Below are 27187 nucleotides of genomic sequence, written 5' to 3' on the forward strand. Positions count from 1 at the left end.
GAAATGTCTCAGCTCCTTGAGTTTGGCAGGCAGTTTTACTGGTTGAAACCAGATCCTGTTTTTCAACTACCTTATGGGAAAGAGCAAGAAGCAGCATTACGGGAAGAGCAGGCTCACCTCCTGTTTGCTCTCCCTGGATCTTGGGCAGCTTTGAGCACTTCTCTTTGGTGGAGAATCACAGAAATGTGTGATGATGGCCTTAGGTTCTTCTCCCAGACCAGGCTTCCTCCAGTGAGTGCTGTGGGTTTCCTCTGTCACGAAGCCAGCATCTAAGGGGAGTTTTAAAATGCTGCCAAGTAGCTTTGTCACAAATTCTGTAGGATTCCCTTTTCAGACCCCTCAGGCACTCCACCACTATGAATATTGTATCTTCTGGATCTGCTTTCCAAGCCCAACACTTTGGTTCTCAGAGCCTGCAGCTCCTTGCTGTGAGAGACTGTCTGCTACCCTGTTTCCACAGCCTGATCTTCACGGGCAAAAATACTGTCCTCTGCTCCCTGAACCAGTTTTACTAGGATGTCTAAGGAGGCCTGGACTTTCACGACAAATTTCTGAGTCCTAACCACTGTTATTTTAAAGCTGTATTGCTCTCTAGCTATGCTCTGTATCACAGACACCAAGTCTTCTGTCTTCCCTTCATATCTCCTCTCAGAGCTCTCCATCTTAGAAGCCATGGGGCTCCTTGCTCTCCATGGTTTTTTGCTGGCCCCTGACAAGGCAGATGAGAGAGATTTTTGCAGGGATGGAGGTAGACCTGAAGTAGTACTGAGCAAGCATAATTTTATAAGTGTATGTATTCTTTTATAAAAGTGTCTACTAGTCGCAGAATAGTGGGAACCTATTCGATTTGCATCTGCTTTACTATGCAGTGTCTCCCTTCATAAAACAGGTTTGTCCAAAAGAAGTCCTGAGTCTGAAGAATTAATTTACCAGGTCAGAAAGCATTGCTATCTCTGATTACCTAGCTGCCTTTTTCCAGCTGTGTTGTATTTAGAGTAAGACACATGGAGGGCAACAACCTCCTGTATCAGAAAGCCTATCTGTCACTGACCTTATTTCCTACTTCTGTAGTCATCGTGATGATGTTTCTAAGAAGCTGTTCTAGTATCATTCTTTTGTAACACACATGGGCATTTTTTTATACACAGATGTTCGTTCTAAATCAGCATTTTACACATTTTCCGTTTTTTTGATCCTGCTAGGCTGGAATGTTATTCTGGATTTTGTAAAGGGGTTACCACCACATTCAGATGAGACTGTGGTTTCATTTAATGTACTTTTTCAGTGTGCAAATACTATTTCTGTTCCACTGGTAGTCCATAGCGTGCAACCTTTGTATGCCATAGTTTTGTGCATTTGAAATGTCCTGCTTACGTCTTATACCGGCAGTACTGAGAGTTGGTGGCATGGGATATTAGAAATTGAAGGATGAATTTGATGAGAGAGAGAGACTCTAAAACCTCTGCCTACTGTGCAAAATCACAAATTTCTGGGGAAAATCCCATAAGGACAAGCCAATACAATGCAACATACTTTTTTGTTTTTCCAGTTCACTCTGGGGAGTCTTATGCTTATATGTGCTATATTCAAAGTGCTGATTGCAGTGGGTCTCTTGTTGTTGATGTTCCTGTCTGTTTGTTCCAGCCTTATTTCTGAGATCACAGGCAAAATCTTCAAAGGTGCCAAGCTCTATTTTTAAAAGTGACTTAGATACTTTAGAGCATAAGTCACTTCAGAGAATGAGATATTGGCATCTGAAGGCATGTTTGCACAGCTGTCAAAGAAGTGTAAGGAACAAATGCAGTAGTGGAAATGAGCCTGTGCTGAGCTCTGTACATCCACTGGTAGATCCAGCCTAGGACATATAAGGCCAGCTCAGGTATCTCTCCACTGTAGACATTTCTCTGACTGCAGCATAGTCTTGTAAGTATGGACACTGCTTCCCTCAAGGAACCCCCTTCTGTTAATCTCCATCTCTACCCGTGGGCCTCTTTGCTAGGCTGGCCCTTGAGCCCTTATTCTCTAGTTGCACCCACAGAAGCAGTTCCTTGTGCCCATGTGAAGTCCTGTTGATTGCGGTCAGTTTTGGCATGAGGCACAAAGGTCCGGCTGCGTGTGATTCCCGCTGTAGGATCCAGGCCCTGGAGGGTAAACTCCAGAGAGAGGAAATCCAGGTAGACATTTCTGTACACTGTCTAATGCATCCCTAAGAAACAATAATTAAGCTCCTTAAGACGTCATCTGTATTTGTGGTGCCACAAATTCAGACAGCACTGTGGTAATTTTCTTCTGGTTAGTGGGTGTTGGCTAAAACAAGTCACCGTGCAGCTCTAAAAAAACCCCAAATGCTCTGAAAATGGAATTAGCGGAAGCTTGATGTACTGAAAGTACATGGCATATTGAAACCTGCTTCACATATTTGAGAGACCGTCTGCTTTAACTTTCAAACAGCAAGGCAGCTGCATTTTTTTTTTCCTCCAGCATTTCATTTTGTCAAAGAAAATCAGTCTCTTCTGGCTTTCACCAGCATCCTGATCCACCACAAAACCTGGAGATTATTTGAGCCCTGACCCCCAGGTATACCAGTTTCATTAGTGTAACTGTTCACGGTTGTGGAGACAGAGCACTGTGGAACTGGTGTGGGTGCGAGAAGGGGTCAGGTTTGGAGCTCTATCGAGTGTCCCAAACAATTACAGGAAAGCCATGATTATTTGAAGTCCTTGCTCTTTGTCCTTTCTGTTTAACCTTCCCTTTACATGACTCAGCAGAACAATAAAATGTCCCAGGGCCTGTTTCAGACTGCATTTTGGAAAATCCCAGGGATAAATTGTGCAGTACCTTCCGAAAAAAAAAAAAAAGAAAAAAAGGTTGCTCTTATCTCTTTTCAGTGGAGACCCCCCCAGTTAAGCTCATCAGTCTGTGGTGCTAAGCATTGTATATAGGCATAGTAAGAGATGGTCCTTACCCCAAATAATTTAGTCAAAGCAGGTTAAAAAAAAAAAGTGGGAGAAAGGGACAGTCCCTATTTCACAGATGGGGAACTGAGGCTCAGCGGAGAAATGCTTGCTTAAGTCCTAAAGGTAGAGGCCAAAGCTGAACCCAGATCTTCTGAGTGTCAGTTCAGTGCCTTGCCCATAAGATTATGACACAAAGGTTTTTTTGCACCCCCCCAAAATCTCTGGCAAAGGTAGTGAAGTTATACCATGAATATGGTTGTCCAAGGTAGAAAGTAGCCCCTAGTGATTGGGGATTAGGTAGAAACCGGCAATGATTTAGGTTCCTCTCTCTCTTATCTTGCCCTGAACATTTTCAGTGTTGTTTGAAAATGGCATGATGCTGTGCATTTGGAGAAAATGGTAGCAAGCACTATGCCAATTAGAAAACTTTGGGAGCCCTAAGGCCCTGGTAAAGTCAACTGGGCAGAATTTGGCTGAAGGAGTAAATAGGATTAAGAGTAAGAGAGAGGGGGAGTTGCAACTAAGGGTGTCTGGCTGCAAGGCTGTGGCCTGGCATTTTATCTGTTTGTTAGTTAATGACTTACAGAGAAGTATCCCCTTGGAGGCCTCTTACTCAGACCTGGGCAAAATAATCCCTGAGTGCATTTCTGCTGAGTTATTGTCTACAGGGACTCCTGCAGGAGGAGCCAAGACAGGGGTAGGGATGGAAGTCAGTAGGCCTGTGCGAAGCAGCTAGTATTCGCTTCAGATTTGGATTTGGCCGATTTGGGGCCAGTGATTCGATTCGGATTTGATTCGGCTGAAACTGATTCAGAGATTCGGAGGGGGAGATTCGGCCGAAACTGATTCGAAGATTCGGCTGCTGCCGAATCTCCAAATCAACCATGCCCCCCCCACCAGCCCAGCAATGGCTGCGCTGCCCACCCCAGCTCCCGGCTCCTTGGGGAAAAAAAGCCCCAATTCAGCTGCTGGGCGGGGGGCGATCCCTGCTGCCCTCCACTGCCCCACGCTGCATGGGGGGGTTCTGCACAAGTCCCCCAACCTCCCCCCTTGCTCCCCCAGCCCCCCCCATGGCTGCTCCGGCCCTTTAAGAAAAAAAGCAAAACTGAAAAAAACCCCGGACTCATCGCTCCTGCCGGCAGGGGCGATCCCCGCACCACGTGGGAGCCTCTGTACAAGCCCCCTGAAGCCCCAAGGCTGCTGCAGGAGTGGTGAATCCTGGGGATTTTCTTGGTTGTTTTTTTTCTTAAAGGGCTGGAGCTGCAGCAGGCAGGGCAACCATGGGGGAGCAGGGGGGTGGGTCAGGGGGCTCATGCAGAGCCCCCCATGCAGCATGGGGCAGTGGGGGGGTCAACGGGCATCACCCCCACCCCCTCAGCATCACCCAGTGAGCACCAGGGCTTTTTTCTAAACTACCAAGCTGGGGCGGGGGAGGGGGGGCAGCCATGGTGGGGCTGGGGAAGAGTGGGTGCCAGAGGGGCTGGCAGGGGGTCCCCCCATGGTCCCCCCCCCCCCCAGTACTTACCAGCTCCCTGCTGCAGCCACCAGGGACTGCCTAAATCATCAAATCTCTCCGAATTTTTTCCAAAGATTTGGAGAGCTTTGAATCGATTTGGACCTTTAAATTGGTCCCCTGATTTGATTCAGATTTGGAGATTTGGCCACCGAATCAGGGTGAATCTACTCCAAATCAAATCACCACCCAAAGCTTCGCACAGCCCTAGAAGTCAGGTAAACTTGTAAAATGAAAGCATAATAGACACTAGACATGATCTATTATGCAGTCAGGCCTTCTGCTGGCTTAAACAGCAACAGCTCCATTGACTTCTGCGAGAGCAGGATTGCTTCCTTATAGCTGTATTCTTTGGCCAAGTTTTTAATGGGTGTAAAAGGGAGTGGCTCATTAACGTTGGTGAGTTTTGACTTAATGGGGGTAAGACTAGGTCCTTGTTTTGTATGGCATCTTTCATCCCAAAAGGGAGTCTGTCTCCAGTCTCTTTTTGATTGATTCTGTGCTGGCTGAAATCCACGTCATTGCCCTGGGAGAAGCCCCAGGCTCTGAGTTAAACAGCTGAGGGAGCAGAAAAGCAAAATGGAATGGATGAGGGGAAAGAAACAGTCTTCACTGACATCTGCCTTGCAATGGAGAGCACAACTTCGTGGAAAAGAGCGGACTGAAATGCTTCAGATCTTTTCTGTGTCGCTTCTTCCATGAGATGGAAAAATCCCTGGACTGAAAGACTGAATCATCTCCTGGTCCTTTGGTTTAGGAAAGCACTAGTGTTTGCTAGCTGCAGCTGCCTGTGACTGGAGACTATATATAATGCTTTCTATAAGATCTACTTCTGAAGTTCATGGATCTATCAGGCTGAAATCTGAGGCTGAAGTTTTCAAATGTGAGTGCCTAAAATAAGGTGCCTTAACCATCATTATGGCCCTAAATAGAAACAGAGTTAAGCCAGATAACCCTTGAGGTTCCTTCCAATTCTATGATTTGCTAGAAAATACCATTCAGTCAGTAGGGTGTAGGTTGTAGCCATGTTGGTCTAAGGACATAGGCAGACAAGGTTCTTTGTGTGAATCTGATATCATTTATTAGACCAACTTAAGTAGTTGGAAAAAAAAATTTTAAAGCAAGCTTTCGGGTTCAAAAACCCTTCATCAGGCTAAGGAAGTTTCAGCGGTTGGTGTGTGCTCTTTCTGGATGGAATGAAAAGTAAAGAAGCCAGGGGCTGGGCTGGTCTGCAAACAAGACGGACAGTTAGTGAAAATGTAGATTGAGGAGTCAATGGGTGAGAGACAGGCTGGGGAGGGGGGGAAGAGAGAGAAGGGGGATGAAAGTGGAGAGATGCCTGGGGAGTCAGATGTCAGGCATGTCATCAATCCAATGTCTACACTTACTCCATGATTTTTAGTGTCCAGGAGGTTGATGAAGTGGAGTTCGTAGGCTCGTCTCTGGGAAGTGTTTTGTAAGTTCCCTTTGAGAATCAGGACTGAGAGATCGGAGAGAGAGCGGTTGTCTTGTGTGAAATGTGTCCCCACAGGTAACTGGGTATTTCTGTCTTTGATAGATTTCCAGTGTGCGTTCATTCTGGTGCGCAGTTGTTGTCTGGTCTCTCCTATGCGTTAACGTAGGAGAGACACTACTTAAGTTGGTACTACTTAAATTGGTCTAATAAAAGATATCAGATTCACCCAAAGAACCTTGTCTGCCTCATTCAGTCAATAAGCGTTCATCATATTTGGAAATCAACACCCATGTTAAAGGGGTGTAAAGATGGGGGTCTATCTAAAAAACACCCAGGCTTGAAAATATTGGCTTGAGTCATTAGTGCTTTCAGTGTAAATGAGCCCTGCACACTACTTCAGTTTCATCTTGTCTCCAGGCTTTTCCCCAAGAGGTTGCCTTTTCTTATCAGCACTGAAAGGAAATGGAAGCAGACTTCCCTTTGTTCATGTATATTAACTTTGGCTAGTCTTCCTAAAGCAATCTCCTCCATCAGGCTTAATACAATTCAATTAAACAATATTACCCAGAGTGTAAGTGCTGTAAAAAGAGGCAGTCCTCTTCCTAGAGAAGTCAATGGAAGTCTGACCTTATTCCATTAAGTAAGAGGGGGGAAATAAGGAGTGAACTTCTGACACACATTGCTCCTCTGTTATTATGCTGCATGTAACCAACCAAGATGCGTTAGAACAGATACAGACCATGTGTAGGGCAGCATAAAAGAGAAGACAGTTGAGTTCCTGATCTCTAGTCTTATTTACCCTTCCCCTCTGGGACCTGAAGCAACACAGAAGCTAACCAAATTGTTCAGGCTTTCTCTGAGGATGGTTGCTCCTCCTTGCCCCGAGAAGGTGAGCCAATTAAAACAGAGACGCTCACAGATGTGGCTCGTAGCTCATCCTAATCTGTAATAAATCTCGCTATCAGAAGTGCCTTTGGCAAGAGAAGAGGGGCAGCCCTTCCGTATGTTCCAAACTGGTTCCCAGAGTAATGTATTGGGTGGGGGCGGCGAGAGAAAATGAACCCCGTGCATTTGGAATATAAATGACCTGATATAAATCATTCATGTCTCTAACTGACAACAGCACGTTGGGACCCCAGTGTCAATAAAACTCCACTGACCCAGGTGCTAGAGAGATGCATAGTAAGAAACAGTTCCTTCCCCAAGGTGCTTCAAATTTAAATAGGACAAATGGTAGGATACTGGGGAAACTGAGGCACAAAAGTGACCGCTTCCCAGGGGCAAACATAAGAGCTGGGAATAGTGCTCTTCCCCTTGCCTGCCAGATTTAAAATGCACCTCATTTTTATGTATATATGCATAGCCTGATCCAGCATCCTTCACCCCAAAGAATCAAAAGGCACTCTGGGACTCCTGGCCTGGTGCAATTAGGGGAAATAGGAATGCTGTTCAGCTGCCATCTGCTGCAGAAATCCCAGGTGTCCTTGCAATGAGGGGAGGGAAAAGTGCTTCTTTTACATAGCAGGGTTCAACCCCTGCTAGCGTTTGCTGTCCAGCTTGCCAGGGCAGGCTAGCAGGCAATAGGGCTGGATAGGACTTCCTAAGCAGCAGCTCATGCCCTTCCAGGATGGCATTATGTGAACCAGTGCATCGTCTTTCCTGCTTTTCCGGCTCTTGCTTCTCAGTGCTCTGCTACAGGGAGTAACTGATAAATGTTCATTCCAAACTGCTCCATGAATTGACTGTCACAGAGTATTCCAGCACCTGCCATTTATTTTCCAAGAGATCATCTCATCTTTAGACAGGAATATTTTTAAAACCATAATAGGAGCAGTAGAGGAAACCAATTTGGCTTGGGCAGAGGGAGAATGGGTTGGAAGAGAGTGGGGGGAGAGACCCTTTCATGTTAAGGGTTAAATGAGGCAGTGGAGAATCATGCCTTTTGGCTTTCATGATTGAAGTGGGTGTGGGCACTTTAGTATTTGACCCCATCTTATTGTCATTCTGGGGTGTGTATACACTGTCAACTGCAGCATGGTGTAGATGCACCCAAACTAGTTCATTTAGGGTTCATGCAGGTCTCTGAATGTCGGATTGCAGAATGCAGTGCTGGCAACGCTAGCACAGCCGAAAGGCAGTGTCAGCGGCAGTCTTGGCGAAGGCTTCTGTCTGGGCTATGTCAAGATCACAGTCTTATTTGTATTTTCTTAATTAGACATCATGCTCATGACCCTCAACCCTTTGTCCCACTGTTGTAATCAACAGCATGTATGGAGCCAGACCTTCCACTGGCATAAACTGGGCATAACTGCTTGACAGTGTTATGCCAGTTTTACCCCAGTCAGGGGATCTGGCCTCTGGTTTCTGTAGATGAACTATAAGCTGTATTAAATTACCAGGGTCCCACCCTTGAAATTTGATTTTCATGAGTCAGGTTTGTTTGTCGTGCAGTTCAACCTGTTCAGCATTTCGTTTCTGCCTGGCGGGGCTGCTCCCTATGTCCACAAACCGTTTGTCTGTTCGTCGGCTCATCATCCTCATAACTCTTCATCAGCTAAATGAGATTTTTCTTTTTTGTCTGCACGGCTAGACTGAGAGGAAACTTCATTAAGACATCAGCCATCTAAGAAGGAATTCAAGGAGGTGGAACTAAACACTTCTTCCCCCAGATCCTGTAATGTCTTCTGACAGTATAGTTTTGGCTAGAGCTTATTAAATGCTACAAAGTCCATGTAGATTAAGAATTTAACATGAGCAGTCACTGATTCTTAATGTGGTTGAGGCTCAGTCTTGAGGGGGCTGTTTGCTGGTTGCATTCTCCATGCATCTTAAAACCACAAGACCTGTGCCATTCCCATGAGTAAGGTGAAAGGAGCAAGTTGTTGATCCTGGTTGAAAGGGAGAACAGAGTGCTAAAGGAAATTTTGTTAACTTTCTACTCTGTTTTTCAAGCAAGCTGATGATTTTTTCACTGTTTTAATATGAAATCTTGGTGGAAAAGTCACTGGATGCTTCTCCCCCTCCTTTGGAGACTTCCTGCTCTACAGAGGCTCAACAAATTGCACTGCCCCTTTGCACAGATGTGAATGCCCACTCAAAGCTCAAGGCATGGAGAACCCTACCTACTGCAATCATCCATACAACAGAGGAAAGAACTGTCATGGAAATTTTCAGACTTAGCCCCACGAAGGGGTAAAACACTGACTAAATGCCATGATCATTCACGCTGGCTTAATGACCCTTTAAAATGGAAAGTAAAATGCAGTCTCTTAGCACAGCCTTCCCAGCCACACGTTAAAGGATAGTCTCGTCCTTCAAGCTGTGGGTCTGATTCTGCTTTTGCCTCTATGGGTGTAAATTAGGAGGAGCTGTAAATGCAGATATAGGCATCGTGCTGCTCATTGATATGTCTGTGCGCTGAGACATTCACGACTTTGAGCTGTTTTGTCTGGCTCCTCGCAGCATCCTGGCATTCACAGTATAAATCTGAGACAGTCGCTCATGTGGGGTTTTTTGGTTACTCTTGTTTATTGATCTGTGCAACACAAGGCCAAGCTGTCTGAATTGTCCGCTCTGCTACGCAAACAGGAGATGATCCAAGTGCCCTGTGGAAAAAGAAATGTGCTTCTCCCACTTCTGAAATGCAGCTTTCTCTGGGGTAGGGCACAGAAGCTTTTAAAGGGGGTTGGTTTATCCTGTGGACTTGGGAGGCCTGGGTCCTATTCCCAGCTCTGCCAGTGGCCAGCTGGGTGATTTTGGACAAATCACTTCCCTTAAACCTGATTTCAAGGTTATAGAAACCAAGGCAGAATGATGCCAACTACTTTGGTAAGCCCTGTAGAGTTGAGTGTGCTATGTGAGTGAAACACTGCAGGTTTGTCTATCTCAGGAGAGCTGCAGAGGCGTAACAGAACTGATTTGCCATTGGGCCAGTTACATAGAGGCAACCTCTTGATACAGATGCACTTAAACCTGTTTAAGCCCCATGAAAATTATTTGAGCTCGAGTCAGTGAATTTCTCATTTTTAAGTGAGCTTTATGCAGGCTAAAGACTATTGACATCAGGGGCTTTGCACTGTGTAACAAGATTGATAATTGCAGTCAGAAACACTGATGCAATTTCTCCAGTGTGGGACAGGCCTGAGTACTGTCAAGCTAAGTCATAAAAAAGCAGGGAGTTGGGTAAAGATTGACTTTTGCTCCATAGAAGTAGTATAATGCTACATCATGGTGAAAGCAGTAACAGGGCAGAAAAAATTCCCATGTAAAGAGGAGCTATCTGAGTGAGAGCTAGCACTGCCAAGGCACCTGAAACAGAAACAGAGGGAGGCCGAGAAAACCGCTTGATTGATGTGCTGTTGAATTGCACTTATTGGCTTCCCCATCTAGTTTGGGCAGGCATCAATCCCCTCTGAGATCTTGCTCTGCTAGCAGTCCCTGCTTCTTCTGAAATGCCTGCTGCTTCACACCACAAGAGCAGGTTCCTCGTGGGGTCAAGCAGAGGAGAAAGGGCCATAAGTTCTCGCAATATTGAGAAAAATAAGTGCAGAATGAATTGCGGGACCAGTCAATGAACTGAGAGAGTTGAAGAGGCAAGGGAAGGAATGGCAAAGCTCCTCACTCCTGAAGTGGTTACCCTCTGAGTTTAACAAAGGCAGTATCTGGCTATGGAGGATAAGAAAACAGTGACTGGCTGAAAGCACAGTCCACACTGGAAAAGTTTGCCTGCATAGGCGTGTTAGCTCAGAGCATGGGGACATATGGATGCAGCTATGCCGACAGCTTAGCTTTCATTCAAGGAGGTGAGGTAACTATTATACTAGCAGAAAGTTTCTTTGGATACAAATGGTGACTGTCTGTCTGGGGTTAAGAAGAAGCCTTTCTAATGTTCCAGCAGCTCTGTATTTCATTGATTTCATAGACATTAGGGCTGGAAGGGACCTCAGAAGATCATTGAGTCCAGCCCCCTGCCCCAGGGGCAGGAAGTCAGCAAAGGTCAAAGGATCCCAGCAAGATAGACATCCAAATGTTTCTTAAAAGAGTCCAGAGTAGGCACGTGTACCACCTCTGAAGGTAGTCTGTTCCGGGCCGTGAGGGCTCGGACAGTAAAGAAGTTTTTCCTTATGTCCAGCCTGAAACAGTCTTGGAGGAGTTTGTAACTGTTTGACCTTGTCATCCCTCTTGCCCTCTGATCATGCACGTGGTTCTCCTCTGGACCTTCTCAAACTTCTCCACATCCTTTTTAAATTGTGGAGCCCAGAATTGGATGCAGTACTCCAGCTGCGGCCTCACCAAGGCCGAGTACAGCAGGAGGATGGCATCCTGGGATTCGCTTGAGAAGCATCTATGGATGCAAGCCAGAGTTTTGCTTGCTTTACCAGCTGCGATATCGCATTGGTGGCTTATATTCATCTTGTGGTCAATCATGACCCCCAAGTCCCTTTCGACCATGGTGCTAGCGAGTGTAGCACTGCCGAGCCTATAAGTGCGCTGTGGGGTTTTTTCCCCCAAGGTGGAATACCTTGCATTTTTTGGTGTTGAAGGCCATCAGGTTTTCATCTGCCCATTTTCAGAGCCTGTCAAGGTCAGCCTGGATCATCAGCCTATCATCAGGTGCAGACGCTGTACCCCAAAGTTTGGTGTCATCAGCAAACTTGGCCAGTCCACTTCTGATATCAATGTCTACGTTGTTAATAAAGATGTTAAAGAGTATAGGCCCAAGGACGGAGCCTTGGGGGACCCCACTGGTCACGACGCATCATGAGGATTTACTTCAGTCTATTACCACTCTCTGGGTCTGACCTCTTTGTAACTTGTCTATAGTGAATCTCCTATTTTACTTCTTTGAGATGGCAACTCTTATGTGACTACCACATGCCACACTTAAAAACGAAACACAACTGGCACTGGTTTTCTGTATTTGCCCCTGCAGGCAGAGGGAATTCTGCTCTTGCACACCCTGAAAGGTTACATCTCTGAATGCAATAAAGCCCAATAAAGGGAACCATGGTCTGATCAGCTCTGCATGACCAAACCTGTGTTCTCATCACACTGACATGTGCCATTTAGAAGGAGCAATTGCTGTCACTGTGCTTGGCAGTCTGCTTTCACACCGCTAGCTGTGTGACTCAGGCTTTTCACTCTCTTGCATGACAGAGTGGGAGCAGCCTGTGTGAGCTCCTTCAGCAGGAAGAAAGCATAGGACGTTGTGAGGCATCTGTTCTCACACCTACACTGACAATCTCCGAACTGTGTCCTATGTGAAAAGGTCCCTTGGAGCTGGGACTGTCCGTTGGTCTCAGGAAACCATGTGCATCGCACCAGCAAAGCCTGAGAAACCCAAGCCAAGCAGGGCAAGAATCCAGTTCTCCAAGGTCAATTCAGCTGCTTTCAATCATCACAATCCACTCTCCCATCTTGCAATCCCTTGCCTTGCTCCACATCTCCCAACTTCTGCAATGGGGGGTGAGGTGGGGAGAGGTCAGACATCCTGGACAAGCACCTGGCTGGGGTCATCTGACAACAGTGCCCTTTCTGCCCGGGCCAGGGGGTTGGACTCAATGATCTGCTGAGGTTCGTTCCAACCCTAATATCTATGAATCTATTAATCCTATAGCCAGCAGCCCAAATGACTCCCAGTATGATTTCTATGTGCTCAGCAACTCGGGGTCTGCTGAAAGCAGTAATATGTGACCATGTAACTAAAAACTGTGTCATCAGACCTAGCACAAGGGAGGGGGGGTGTATCTTTATTTTTGAGTGCTTGAATTGGCAACCATGATGTTCCTTACCATACATGGCTTTGGAAGTTTTATACACATACACACGTGCATGCATGCATGTCTGTTAAGATCGACTATGAGACAAGGGCTTAGCAAACAGATACCTCCATTTTTTTTCCTTTAAAAATCCATCCTCATTTGCTCTAAGAGTGCTAAGGAAAAGTTTAGTTGATGAAGAATACAGAACTGGACTGTTTTAAATATGCCAGATCATACTTTTGCTCCCAAGCCCCCCTCACCCACAGACATGTAGGGTTATTCAGGCATGGCTATTCTGGAAAAAATCTGAGGTGGCACCTTATCTTAGTTTGACTTGATCCATGCTTATTTTGAAAAAAAAAATGTGTCCACACAGATTTTGCTTTTCTCCCTCAGAAAAGCTATTGCACATTAAATTCCCAGGCTACTTGCATCTAAATGAGCTTCCAACAAGAAGGCAGTGTGGAGCATTTGGTCAAAATTCCCAGTAAGCTGGATGAGTTTGTGGCTACCCTTGAGTGTTGCAGAACTTCCTAATGACAGCTTCTGCTTATCAGAACAGTTCTCCTTTCTCCCCATTCATAGGTCTAGGGTGAAACTAAAGTAGTTCTTTGTCCATTCTGCAAAGTGCCTTTTCCTGGGAGGCCCGTGGTTTGACACGTGATGGGGTGAGCAATGCTAGACTGCTGAGTGAACTCCCCTCCTCCTCCAGAAGAGCCGTGGGCTCTGAATCTTGCTCCATCTCTCTTTCCTCCATCATTGTCTGTATGCTATTCGACCCTAACTCAGCCCCTGGGACATTCCTTTCTTCTCTGCCTGTCTGCAAAAGCTCAACCCTTCCCCATCGGGCAGGTCTGCTCTATCGCTTAAGACACTCAGTATGATGGCTGTCTGCCAGCATTATTAGATTTCCAAAGGACCATATGCTATCGTACTTTCATATACAAAGGTACCCTTGCAAAACCAGACTGCTGCAGATTGGCAGTTTTTTATGCACAGCCATAGACTTTCATGCCGCATCAAATGATTTCATTCTCAGACTGATTATTGTCACCGCCTCCTATATATTCATTTTAATTTAGCATGCATGGCAGCCTGTTGTTTTGGATGCCTTGACCCTGAATGGACCATGAGAATGGTCTCATTGTATATTGCACTTCAGTGAGAAAATGCACACATGCATCTCATTGCCAAAACTGAGTTGCTGCTGATAATTTTTGGTTGACAAGACCAAACATGGTAGACCTCAACAGCTTGCCAAGGTAAGAAATCTGAAGCTGATAGCCATTTCTGCACTCTAACAAAGTTTAGTGTGCCACTAGAAGGTGCCTGGATGCCTCCATGATGGACGCTGTGTTAAGCAACTGAATTCTGATGTCACATCAGAGGTCACACTGCAGCTCATTCATAACCTCAAAATGCCTCCCCTGTTCTGACCTCATGCAGAGCTACATTTTCAAAGGAGCATTACACAGGCCAGCTGTGGCATTTTTACTTGCACGAATGTGACAGTGCACTAGCCCCACACTTGTGTGTGGAACGCTAAGATTAGGATGTGATCAGGTCTTCCCCTAGGGAGTCATACCAGTGACAAAAACAGACTGCTATTAACACACAGTTAAGAGAGCTGTTTTTTTGGGTTTGCACAATACAGCCTTGGGCTTTTTGGCATTGAAGACCCAGGAGTTCAGTTAAAGGACTTGCTCATGTATGCTTGTGCTTGTGTGCATGTGTGAGACCAAGACCACGAGCATGTGAATGCAGCTGATCCAGGAAGGATATAAACCCCATTGATATTACAGCTAATGAAGACTCTTGCCACTTACAAGTGCACTTGGAATCAAAAGTTCCTCTCTCTGCTAATGTCCTGTCAGCTACTTTAATAAGTATACCACAGCTGGGACTCATGGAGTAGAATTAGCTGAATGATGGTTAGTTGTACAGACAAAAATGACTCTACTGAATTACAACAGGAGCTTTAAAGCATCTCTTTCATCATTTTTAAAAGTGTTTTGGGTGCTTTCCTCTCTCCTTTTTCTCATGGTAGAGTGGGGGTGAGGAGGAAAAGTCAAATAAAGAGGGGAAAGAGAAACAAAAAAATCCCTAGTAGAGTTTCATTTAGATGAAAAATTATTTAAAAATCTATAAAAATCATTGGGATGTCGAAAAATGAAAAAATGTTACCCTCTGGGAACTTCATAGTGGAGGTATCATTTCTGAAGCAGCCTTCATGTACTTTTAGCACAGAAATTGGAATTCTACACACGATAGGATCAAATACCTTTTCTGTTACCTGGTCTTAGTCCAAGCCCTCCCCAAAAAGACTGCAATGCTAGTGATTGTTAGTTAGACTCATGCTAACAACCGGGTTAAAGCAACACAGCACTGGAGCACTGTGCAAGGCAAAACATCAGTTTTAAGACACCCTAATTTGTTTGATTAGATTCAATATCTATCAAGGACACTTTTTTACAGGGGGAGATTATGTGGAAAAGTACACGTACTGGGAGTTATTCTGCACCAGCGGCTTTTCACTATTAAAATTGGATTGGAAAATAATTGCTGTTTTGTGCTCCCAGTTGGAATCTATCTGCTTGTGAAAAAATTAATTAAGCCCATATGCCAGGAACGATTTAAAGTATCATAAACATGAAAGCTCAGAGCCGCGGCTGTTGTTGAGGAGAAAACAGCCCAGCTTCAGAATTAGGAGGAGTAAACAGCCCTGCTCCCCCACTTCAGGCTACCTGTGTGCTGCTCCCATCCCCACGAATACATTCAGAGCCTCAGGAAGGCTTCTCCAAGCCATGCCAAGCCCTATTGTTCCCACTGGGTTGAAAAATCAGCTGGGAACTAGTGGCATCTATGAAAGCTCTGACCACATCCATTCTCTTACTGCCTGCTGGATGCCAGAATCTGCAGTTGTGCTGTAAGAGATGCTACGCTGACTTCAGGCTGCCGGAAGACATGGTTGCTATACCGAGTGTGCCATTTACAACTGACAGTGCTGTTTGTAGAGCCACGTTGCGGAGTAGAGTCTGGGGCTGTGTACCGGCTAGAAGTCAACTCAAATAAAGGTGTCCAGCTGAACTGCATCTGGAAAGCATTACCATGCATACAGAGGGGAATAGCACACACCTTTCTGCACCCCACTATCTATTGTATGTGAGCACAGTAACTTATTCAGCTTGCACATTTGTGCTTGGGTGCAGAAAATGGGGTACTGTTTAGGTGGCTATAGATCAGACTGTTTCAGTAACCTCCTTGTCCTGCAAAAGAGCTAACCAACATTTCCTCACTGGTGGATTTGTCCCTCCAACATGAAAGTTCAAGTCACTGTTTTCCAGCAGCCTCAGTAGCAGTTGTGAGCATGTCACCAAACATCATGGATGGATGCTGCCAGGGATTTGGTGGACCAAGTTCCTGATGCCCTTTGCATTTCACACCTTGTGTGAAACAAACCTGGCGGTGAGCAGGTATAAATGTATCAAAATGAGTAGTTTTTATTTCCAATCTGAATTTGCACCAAAGCTTTGATGCACCAGGGCATTTAAGATGCAGTAAGCTCCTCTGGCTTGCTCACAAAGTATCTAATGGGCTGATGAGGTCTGGGAGAACAGTGCCTATCCCTGTATTTCATTAGTTCTCAGACAGTGGCATGGATTTAGGTCTCGACATGGTTGTGTTCAGCCTGCTTTTAATGGGTGACTTTTATTGGTGTACTGAGGCATGAATAATTGATCCAAATAATTAAAGATACTAGAAGAGACTGATTGGCAGCAATCTAGTTTATCCAACAGGAAAAGCCAGGACTGGTGGTGTGTGTGTGGTCCGAGGCAAGACCATAAGCTTGGTGAGCCCTGTTATAGCTGCTTGCTGTAGAAGCATCTGCCCCCAGACCACCCAAACAAGGCCCCAAATTCCTGTCCTAGTAGTGGTTTGTTGTTTTTTTTTGAAACCGGAAAACCCTTGGTGTTGGGGACCACAGAAGGGGATGCCAAGGTATGGAGATGGTATAGAATGCATAGGTATTAGGTATGTTCCCCAATACCTAGCAAAGCCAATTCTGTACTCTTTGGGTTTTTTCCCAACAATAATGTGGATAGGTGCTGAGGTGTCTTTTCTGTTAGAAATCAGTCCAATGCTGCCACATCAGCCAACTTTATTGGGGTAACTTGGATGGGGTAGCATGATCTTGTCCTGTCAGTTGCCTGTAAACTCATATAAGATTGATAACTCAGAGTGGTCAGGTCTGTGGATACTGTAGGTAGATGTAACTCCACGGGAATCAATAGAGATACATAGACAGCATTTCCCACTGGCAAGAAATTCTGTTTTTCAGCTAGCATCTATGAATGATGCAAAGTTAAGCTCTCAATAATTACACTTAGGCTGTAATCTTGGGAAAGTCAATTTCTCACTCTGAGTCTCAGATTTCCTGTTGTACAACTGGGTTAACACTTGCTTTCTTCTCATTTTTCTGGCTTGTCTATTTAGCTGGTCAGGTCTCTTGAGCAAGGGTTGGATCACACTGTGCCTATACTGAACCTGGCATAATGAGCCCTAATCTTAGATTGGGTTTTTCACTGCCACTGTAATATAAATCAGCAGTAATAAAAGAGAAGAAGTTACAGTTGCAGCTGCGACTGATACATAAACTGGAGCTATTAAAGGATTAGGCAGATGCTCAAATTAATGTAAAAAGCATCTCTCACTTCCATTTGGACAACTCAGGGTTAGATCAATTAATGCATTTCTCTGTCCTGTTGGTTATGGATGGCCTTCAGGGCATCCTGTGAGTCTATAGTATGTAGGGCAGAGAAACCATGTTTATGGCAAACTTCTCTCAATAGCTGGATAGGTTGTCAGATCACTGCATGGCTTCAAGAGAGTGGCAGGGGTTTTTGTGTGAGACAGGCTGTGAATCCTGAAATATGGTTGTATCTGATTGGTAGGCTCAATGTTTTGCTCTCTAGCATGTGGTAGCTTATGGGTGGGTCTTAAGCAAGTACCTTCTCAGGGACAGAAGCATTTAAAATGCCGATGGGACCAGAATATTATGCTCCTCTATTTTAAGAAAGGAGAGAGATTGGCAGGTAAGCAATGTATACAGCTGCTGTTTACCTTTTATTCAGAAATGTTTTATGGTCCTGTTACCTGCTTGCTGCTCTGACTGTCAACCCTTAGTGCTGCTGGAAGTTTTCTAAGGTTTCATCAGTGTTTTCTAACTATAAGTACAGCATTGAGGTTTGGCTAAAAGGGAGGAGTTTTCAGAATCTGATGAACAGCTAGAAGAATGAACAGAACCGTGTAATGGTGACTCTTATTGGGGCACTTGGTGAAATGACAAAGTACCTGATTTGTATGATTTTATGAGACTTTATGTAGTCATGGTGTATGTAGTACCATCAGCAGGAGTTGTGCATTTGTCCCGTCGTGTCTCTGATACGGTTCTTACAGAAGCCTTAGGATGAACCAACCAAGCAAAGTGTTTGCTCCCATTAGGAGGATTTTTCTGATACAGCATGGGTCCCTGTTGAACATGGGCTTGCAATGTACTGAGTGCCACTTGCAAAGGGCACAGTGACCCCACTTAAGGTAGTGGAGGCTGGAAGTGCTCAGCACCTTGCCAAGTTGTGTTTGTGGGGAAGGAGCTTTTATGCTGGGAGTTCAGATCCAAAATCTGCCCAGAATCTGTTTGCATTTCAGGACCTGCATCAGGCCCTTCTGGAATACATAGGATCCCCCCATTTATTTTCTTTTTTAGGAAGGACAAAAGCAGGCAAGAGTGAATAAGTTTGAGATCCGGGGTTACCTTAATGGAGACATTGGAAATGCATCAATGCTCTCACTGAGCCATATAAAACATCTGCTTCCTTCAGACATTACAGAGAATAAGAATGAATGCAGTTAAGTGATTCCTGTCCTTGCATAGTGCATCACTATTTCACTGGTGAACATTTAGCACAAATTTCCTTGTGGGTGAGGCGTACTTGCTAGTGACCTGCCTGTTCACATGCCCTGCTCAAGAGCAGAACATTAGGAGTATAATGGAAATACCCTTATAATAACAGTTACATAAGCCACTGTGATGTTTTGTGGCCTGCTGGAAGCAATGTTCTAGCTTTGGAGCCCAGCAGTCAATGCTTGGGGCACCTGCCAATGCAGGAGACAAGCAAGAAACAAAACCTATTTTAACAAATAAACAGCAGCAGCAAGAGATTGTGGGTGGTGCTATGTGCCACCCCGGTACCCCCTCCTGGGATGAGCTAGGGCGAGCACGAAGAGTGCTCACGTCTTCAGTGATTTGAAGCTTCTCGGAGCCCTTTGGTCTGGTGCTAACTGACCACACACAGCTGCTTATTGCGTTCCTAAGATTTGCCTTCTTGGGTCCACAGTCTACTTGCATGTGAACCAGTGCATATTAACCCCTACCACCCTGATATGTTCCAGGCTGCTAAGCATGCCTGGTGGTGGTATGGTGCCTGGCATTTGCATGTGCCTCTGTGCAATGAAAAGGGTTAAACTTGAATCCTCTGCTCTTTCCAGAAGTGTGTGCAGAGCTATGACCTGCTAGCTGTGGATCATTGGTTCCCAAATGGGTGGAGGCTAGCCCGTTCCTTATCTAACTAGAACAGCAGTCTCCAGCCACTGCTCCCCCTCACTACTTCCAGCAACATCACATAATGAATGCTTACAAAGATGGACCGTCTCTAATATAACGGGTCCTTGTATTAAGGGGTCCTTCCTGGGTTGGGCCCAGCATAAGGCTTTGATAAACTGCAATAGAGCTTGCTGGTCCTTAACTGGCACATCTTCCTGGGTGCATCTACACATGCACTTTACTGCAGAGCTGACTAATTAGTTCTGCAGTAAAGTGTCATAGTCTACATGTGTGCCCATATTAGGGCACAGCAACTTAATTAACTCCGCTGTAGAATAGTACTATCTGGAACAAGCCCAGAATAGTTACATATGCCAAAATACATGTGTAGATTGTGACTGCATCTACACATGACTCATAAGACAAACCCAGAGATTTCAAATAGGAATTCACAGGGCCAAAAACCATTCTGACCTGTTGTGGTTTTTCTGAGCTCGTTACAACAGAAGAATTTCTCAGCATGTTTTCCTTCATCAAAAAATGAGAGACTAAGAGCTGGCATTTACCAGTGGTGCTTTGAGCCTAACAAAGAAGGCCTTGGTTCTAAAAAGGTGAATAGCTGCTGTTATATATAGAGGGTCTTCTGCTTCGTATTCCCTGCAGCAAAGAATCCCTACATATGTACACAAAAAACATTTATAGACCCATGGGTATAGTAATTGATCCCTGCTTTGCACTGCAATAAAATATATGTCTTTGCTCAAATACTTAGGCTGTGTTCTCTTCTCATATTCTGTGGGCATATCTACACATGCAGTTAATTTGAATTAATAAACTCCGGCGCAGTTCTCCCTGGAGTTTATTGCTTCTGGGTGCTACATTTTCACTTCTGCAGCATGTTGAGCAGCCCTGGCTGGCAGGCGGTCTGGGGGGGTCAGCGTGCCTGCCTGGGGCTGCTCCAGCCGAGCTCAACATACTCCAGAAGGGCAGACTGGGGCACCAGTGCTCCAGTTTGGGGTTAGATGGCAGGCACGCTCGTGCCCCAGCCAGCCCCATCAGCATCTACACGTACGTTGCGGCACAGTAAATACTATCCTGCAGTGAAGTTTATTAGTTTACTGCAGCCTAATAGGCTCCACTTTATTGTGGAGCTAATTAGTCAGCTCCACAGTAGAAGTCATGTGTAGATGCACCCGGTTACAAATAGATTTACTTCACTTGCCTTGCTCCTTCACATCTGCCTGGAAAATCTGGTCTATATTTGTTTGGTCAGTGAAATGTGGCACAGGAGGTATCTTTGTGCGTGACTAAGTTGTGTGGTACTTGAAGAAGACCCCTTTAAAGCAGGGATGGACCTGGTCTAGCAGCAGTACAGACACATCCCCTCTTTCCCAGCTGATGCTACTACCCTTCTTTGTGCTTGCACATATTGCCTGGATAAGCTGAATGAAAGCAAGAGGGCCTGGTTTGCACAGACGTTCATTGCTAATGGGCAGGATTGATTTTGTGAAGTCCCTGCTTTTAAGCTGGATGGAGTTTTTTGAGGTAGAAAGTGAATTTGTGGACATTTCTCCTGACTCCTTACTCATGGATGTTTCCAGTGATCATTTTATTTTATGTGTGTCTTTCTAGAATCAGCACTTTACTGTATGAAGGGATAGCCAGGCTTCTTAAAAGAGGGCCATCCCATATGTCAGGACAGACTGCAGTTCTGGCCATAGTCTCTGTAGTCTGGCATCCTGCCTCTGGCAGTGAGCAATGCCTGATGCTACTCAGTGGTCAGAGAGAGCCTTTGGCAATGCCCTTGGCCAACTGTGCACTGCAGTTCTGGACAGGGGGTTGGTAGGAGGGATGGGCAGGCATTCATTTCCAACTCCCACTGCCAGCAGTTTTCAAGCCCTGAAGCATAAGACTTGAAACACTCTTAGACAACTAAATCTGCAATAGAAATCAGTCTGTATAGGAGCTTCCTGACCCACACTTTCCTTATGAAACCAGTGTTGCCCATTGCCCTAACAAAACCATGAGCTGAGCCCCTGAGCACAGCACGCTAGCTGGGTCTCTCTGCACTATAGCACTGACTGCCGCGTGGGTGCCTCTTCTGTGTGCTCATTTCCTTCTCCAAGAGTGGCCCAAGCCCAGCCTGCTCTCCTTACTGCCATCATTTTCCCACTCCTGCCCCCAGCCTGGGCTCTTCATCTGTGAGACTGGGAGACAGCAGAGTCTTCTAACCTGCTTTATGACTGAAAAACGACTGTATTTTGGCAGTAGGAAGCTGCCTTGTGGTGCTGCAGTATCTTAAGCCTTTGAGTAACTAAGCAACTGGGCTGAGGCTCCCATCCCTGGAGCAAGAAGAGAAGGGAAATAAATCCAGAGTGCAATAGCTGGAGAATGACTTGGAGCAGGAAGGAGTTGACATCCCAATACAAAGAGTCTGAGGTCTGGTAGCCTGCGTGCCCACCTCTCCTGTCCCACCTGCTCCCTCCAGTTGTGGAACTGGACTTCATGGGGCAGTGGAGGGATGGAGCCCTTACAAGGGCTGCCTGAAAGTGGCCTGCCCTTGCTTTCCCTTAGAACCCGCTTTGTTGCCTGTGAGCAACAGAGAGAGTTGTCCCTTCCCGTGGAAATGATAACTACTGGTTCAGTTTGGCCTAGACATTGGTTCAGAAAGCCTGGCAAGCAGCATGCTCTTTCACCACTGAATGGGAGAGGAAAAAACATACCAGCATAATGAAAAGGCAGTAGTGAGAAGAGAGGCTTAATTAGGAAGTTTTGCCCCCCGGCTGGCAGGTGTGGTGGCTTCCCGTCTAGCACCTCCTCTACGTCAGCACCCCACTTGCACCTGCCCAGATGATGCTACTCGGTGAGACTTAGCAGCTCATACTCACAGCAAATGAAGCAAAAAAGGCAGGGGAAATTTCTTCTCGGGAATTTTGATCTACAGCCCAGAACTCAAATCCTGTTGGCAAAGAGAGAACCTGCATATGCCTGTCTGACTGTAACATGCAACGAGATGGGCAGCATATCTTATCATACAGGGCTAATGTTTTCCCCAAGAGACAGCACCAAAAAGATGAAAACTGGTCTTATTTTTTTTCTCTGCAGGGCTCCACAGTTTGCTCTCTCTGCAAGCACAGAAATCCAGGCACCTTGCAGGCTGCTTGAGCTATTTTAGTCCACACCACAGGGCCAATTTCTACAAAATATATTTCTGGAGCAGCCTTTGCCATGGAAACGAGAGAGCTGTTTGTTTGGCAAAAGCAAAAGTGACAGAGAACCATGGGAAGCAGCGGTCAGAGTTCAAACGCAGCTTCCGGCCTCCTTCAATCGTTTTACCTGGTAGTGCCCAGCATTCCTCTTTGGTGCTAGACAGAGCACCAGAAGGCATGGAGGTCGCATCTTGCAAGGGTCTTGAGTTGGGGGAAAACAGCTCAAGATGAGCTAATCATAAAGCATGGCTGGAAGAAGATGTATTTCCTTCCCGAGGAGCTCATGGGGATGGTAAAAAGAAGAAGGGAAAATTATCAGTGAAAACAGATCAGAGGTTTTATTTCTAGCATCAAAATAGCCCATTGTGTTCATACTGCTATTTCATTTACCCATCTCTTAGGGATGGTTTTTCAGCATGGCCCTGTTGACTTACTGGACCTGTGCTATGATCCCAGCCAATGGAATGGCCCTGCAAGTTGCATCAGCAAATACTGAAATAGTGTCAGCCATAGTTGCAGGAAGCAGGTGTGTCAGCAGCAGAGGCAGCGAATTTGCTGTCACATGTGCTGTGGTCCTGTTGTCTCTCATCTCTGAAGATAGTGCCTGGAGGGGAGAGCACTCAGGATGCTGTGAGCAGGCAAAGCTCTTTCCTAAAAGTGCTCTGCTTCCTCCAGGAACTTGCGTTGTGCCCATCACCAGGGCATCTGGGTGCCATAGTGTCTTTGTGTAGGGTGAGACTCTGTGGCAGGGTTCTGTAGAGTTTTACAGTGGAGAGTTGACAGAGAGAGCTCTATAAGATACAGGGACTCTACCCATCATGTTGCCTCCTGCCTGTACTGTCCTGTGAATTAACTCTCCACCCTAACTTCTTGCTGCACTCCACTGGGAATCCATTACCCTTCAGCTCCCCCAAGCCTAAAAATGTTGGGGGCACCAAAGTGCTGTAGTGTAGAGGATGACCCCAGGAGCCACTGGCCATCACAAGCCTTTACTAATAAGAGCAGGAGTCAGCTTGTTTGCATTACTGCAGTGACTTACGATGTCCTTCTTTGCCTCCAGTCCTGTCTGCTGCATGACATGGTTCTACACAGTGTCAGTCCACCCCAGAAGTGGCTGCATTGACATGGTGAATGAAGTGGCCTTCCATCTATTGCTGAGAACCTCTTTGGCATGAAGGATGCTGAGGACTATAAATTGCAACTGTTGTTGCATCAGGAGGAAACAAGGTTTAGAAAATGAAGTCAGGCTGAGGTAGAACTGTCAACAGCAGAGGAAACTGGGCTGCATCTGAATCACTGCTGGCAGGGAAGAGGCTGCCTTCTCACCCATACAAGCTTGCTGCTATGGGCATGAGCTTTCACTTCTGGCTCCAGCAATCTAGTCCCCCAGCTCCTCCACATTGCAGTGCCATCTGCCCTGATCCTGTGGATGATGCCACTAATAGCAGAACAGCTCATAGATCCAGCTTTACCCAGAAACACTATGCAAGTGCCAGGGAACATCAGTCCTTGAGCTTGCTGCAGTGGCTTCAGGCGAGAGGGCAGGAAGCTGGCACATGGCCCTATATCAGTGCCCCAAGATAGAGGTGATTCAGATGTCAAGGAACAGAGCAGTTTGCACAATTCTCTTGCGCACAGAAGGGCTGGGGGAAGCTTTGTGTCTCCTTCCCTCAGTACTGCACCATCCCCTCCTCAGAGCAGTGGCAAAATGGCCTGGTGTTGCCCAGAGAATGCTCTCTGGTTTGTCAGATCAGTGGGGATGCTGTTTTGCTGCTCCAGCTTGTTCAGCCTGGTGCCACTAATTCATTCGTTCATGCTGTTAATTCGCTATGACTTGTATACAAACAAGCCACGTGCAGTCAGTAGTGATTCCCTCGCTGACACCCAGCCTTACCTGAAGCATCAGACACGGTGCCGGGCTGCAGAATCTGATAGCATCAGTCCAGGATTGTGCGTCATTCAGGACAGCCAGCCAAGCAAGCTCTTTTGCTGGGGCCGGGAGTAGAAGTGCATTGCCTATGGTCTTCATATGCTCTTCCTGTTTTGTCCTGTTGTTTATTTCTAGCTCTTCTTTCTAATTGCAATGTCTAAGCCCTGTGGTCAGAGTGCCAGGGTGGACAGTCAGCAAGATGCACCAGCAGCTGAGATTTTTATAGCAGCCAAACACTTCACTGAATCACATCTTCTTTGACAAGATCCCCAGCCCCTTAGTAAAATGTAGACATCTCAGAGGTTTGTTTTGTTGACCCTTCCAAGACCCAATCCAGCAGCTTGTGTGCTGGGCTCCCCTGGAAATCTGGTCCTTATTTAGGTACCTAAATGTGAACCTACAGCCTCCTGAAGTGCCAAGAACTTTGGAGTTAACATGAGTTGGGTCCATATTTATAGAGGGAAGAATGAAAAGGAAAATGGTGACCTCCCCTTTGCCAAGGGATATCAAATGCAGGAAGAGCCTGTGAAGATTATGGGTGTGCGTGCATGCATGTGCATGTGCACGTGCAAGAGACTATCCAACCCAAAAGCAGAACTCCAGGCTTCCAGTTCTGGCCCCTGTGCTTCAGGGAACCCCTGTTATTCATGGACTGAACCAAAACTTCACAGCCAAACACCCTTAAGAGGTTTAGCCCTGTACCCCATGACTCTAGTATTATATATGGTAGAACCCAAGTTGTTCATACTCAAGATGTTCATAGCCCTCAGTGAATGATGCTCTCTTTCTTTAAGCTTGGGGGACTGATAAATCTCTAGGTCTGTCTGTTGCTATCTCTGCTGCACAAATTTCTGCCAGGCTGTGTGACCCACGTGATGCCAGCTTTTCAACTGCCTGCAAGGAGCAGATCTCTGCCTGACTAAGGTTTCATTTCCACTTTCCTCCTGGAAGCTGAGAGTAACTGGTAGTGGCCCAGCTATGGCCTGGAGACCAGACAGAAGCCTTCTGCGTTCCTTCAGGGTCTTGTTGTCTTTCCAGTCTCCAGGCCTTGTGTCCAGGTGGATAATAAGGGGATGCAGGTGATGGACAGACATCCCACTCAGTGTTCAGCAATGCCAGCTCTTGTGATAGCCCTCCAAAAAATATGAACCCTTAAAACAACAGTGTTGGGAGGAAGCTTCCAAGTTTACATGCACCAGGTCCCAGGAGAGTTACCATGCTCCAAGGAGCATCCTCTCCTTTCTGTGCCAATGGGGACCAGTGGGATGATTACACTCAGGCTTCTCACTCCTGCTAGCATTTGCACAAATTTGAAGCTCACTCAGAAGCCCAAATCTGGGCAACTTGTGTGAGGTCCCAGGCTTTGTAACTTGAACTGAGTTGTGGAAGCTATCTAAGATGATCCAGGTTCAAATGCTGCAGATCTTGCAGCTGTTAGAGACAGTGTCAGGTATGTTATCCAGTCAGAAATTCTGCATGAAAGCACGTAGCATGTGCACACATTTCTTCCTATCCCTCGCACACCACTCCTTCCTCTTGGTATTAATGAAGTTGCCCTGCAGTTCTTTATACAGGCACCCTCCAGAAGGTCAGTAATGGCCTTAGGGGAGGGCAAACTGGGCAACTGCACTTTAAGGGGCCCAATTTTGGGGGGGGGGGGGGGGGGGTTACGTTTTTGCAAGGAAGTGGCTCTATTTGCATTTTAACACATGACTATTTATCTAATTCCCCCAAAGAATATTAAAAAGATCCAAAATACAGCTGTGGTGGGTTAATATTTACCTGAGTACATACTTCTAAGGGGCCCCAAATGACTCTCTTCCCCAGGGCTCCAACAACCCTAAGGCCACCACTGAGGTTTTTCACATGACTTGAATTGCTCAGTCAGTGCTCAGTAAGTTTTCCTCACTCCCCTTGACCCCTTTCACCCCTATACACAGGTACCAAGTAATCAGCTCTAGACAACCAAGAAGATGAGCAACGAAACCACCCCTGAGGCCATCTCTTCCCCACCCCCGCCTGGGCAGCGATACTTCGACAGATTCTCTGAAGATGACCCCGAGTACCTACGGATCCGAAACATGGCGGCAGATCTCCGGCAGGACTTCAACATGATGGAGCAGAAGAAACGGGTCACCATGATCCTCCAGAGTCCGGTGAGTAAAGGATACCTCGTAAATGGCTGAAAGTAAGGGGGCCTGGGATTTCCATTTTTAATTCTGCCCAACCCAAGGCTGTCTTCTAGGATCAGACAGTCCATCGGTGATGTCTGGAATATGGTTGCCTCTCTTGGTTCATTCCATGCTAAACCAGCTGAAGGCAGTATCCCAGGTGCTCAGCACCTGTGCACATCAGCCCCCAAAAGAGTGACCAGATGCTTAAAAGCTCTCAGTAGGTTGGGTGTCAGGTTTCCCTGGAAATCTGGTCCTTATTTACGTACCTCCTGAAACTCCAGCTCTCCACGTTCAAGTTGAGCACTGAAAAATGGAAGTATCCCCAATTAGAAGCCATTTTTTAAAGTGTTAAGCCTTCTCCTCTTGCAGAATAAGAGTGTGACATGCTAGGACTTTCTCTTCTTCTCCACACCCTGATATGGGATTTTTTTTTTGCTTAAAGAATGGAGGAAAAGAAAAGGCCACTGCCCACGGCATCCTCTTCCAGAGGCTCTTTCTTGGGCTGTCAGAATCGTGCATGAGGACTGTGTTGAATGAATGAGGCTGGGGTGTCTGTTTGCTCTGAAGTGCTGGCATGCAGGGAAGA

General features: G+C 46.1%; 1 protein-coding gene across 1 annotated transcript in view; it reads left to right on the forward strand.

Moving 5' to 3' along the window:
- The window catches only part of ADD2 (adducin 2), a 77288-nt gene that overhangs the window by 25367 nt on the left and 24734 nt on the right, over nt 1-27187 (forward strand). The window contains exon 2 of the mRNA XM_014609794.3: nt 26368-26583. Coding sequence (XP_014465280.1) covers nt 26401-26583 — 183 coding nt within the window. The 5' untranslated portion in view covers nt 26368-26400. The remainder of the gene's footprint in view (nt 1-26367; nt 26584-27187) is intronic.

The sequence above is a fragment of the Alligator mississippiensis genome, chromosome 7 (assembly GCF_030867095.1).
Source record: "Alligator mississippiensis isolate rAllMis1 chromosome 7, rAllMis1, whole genome shotgun sequence".
Lineage (NCBI taxonomy): Eukaryota > Metazoa > Chordata > Crocodylia > Alligatoridae > Alligator > Alligator mississippiensis.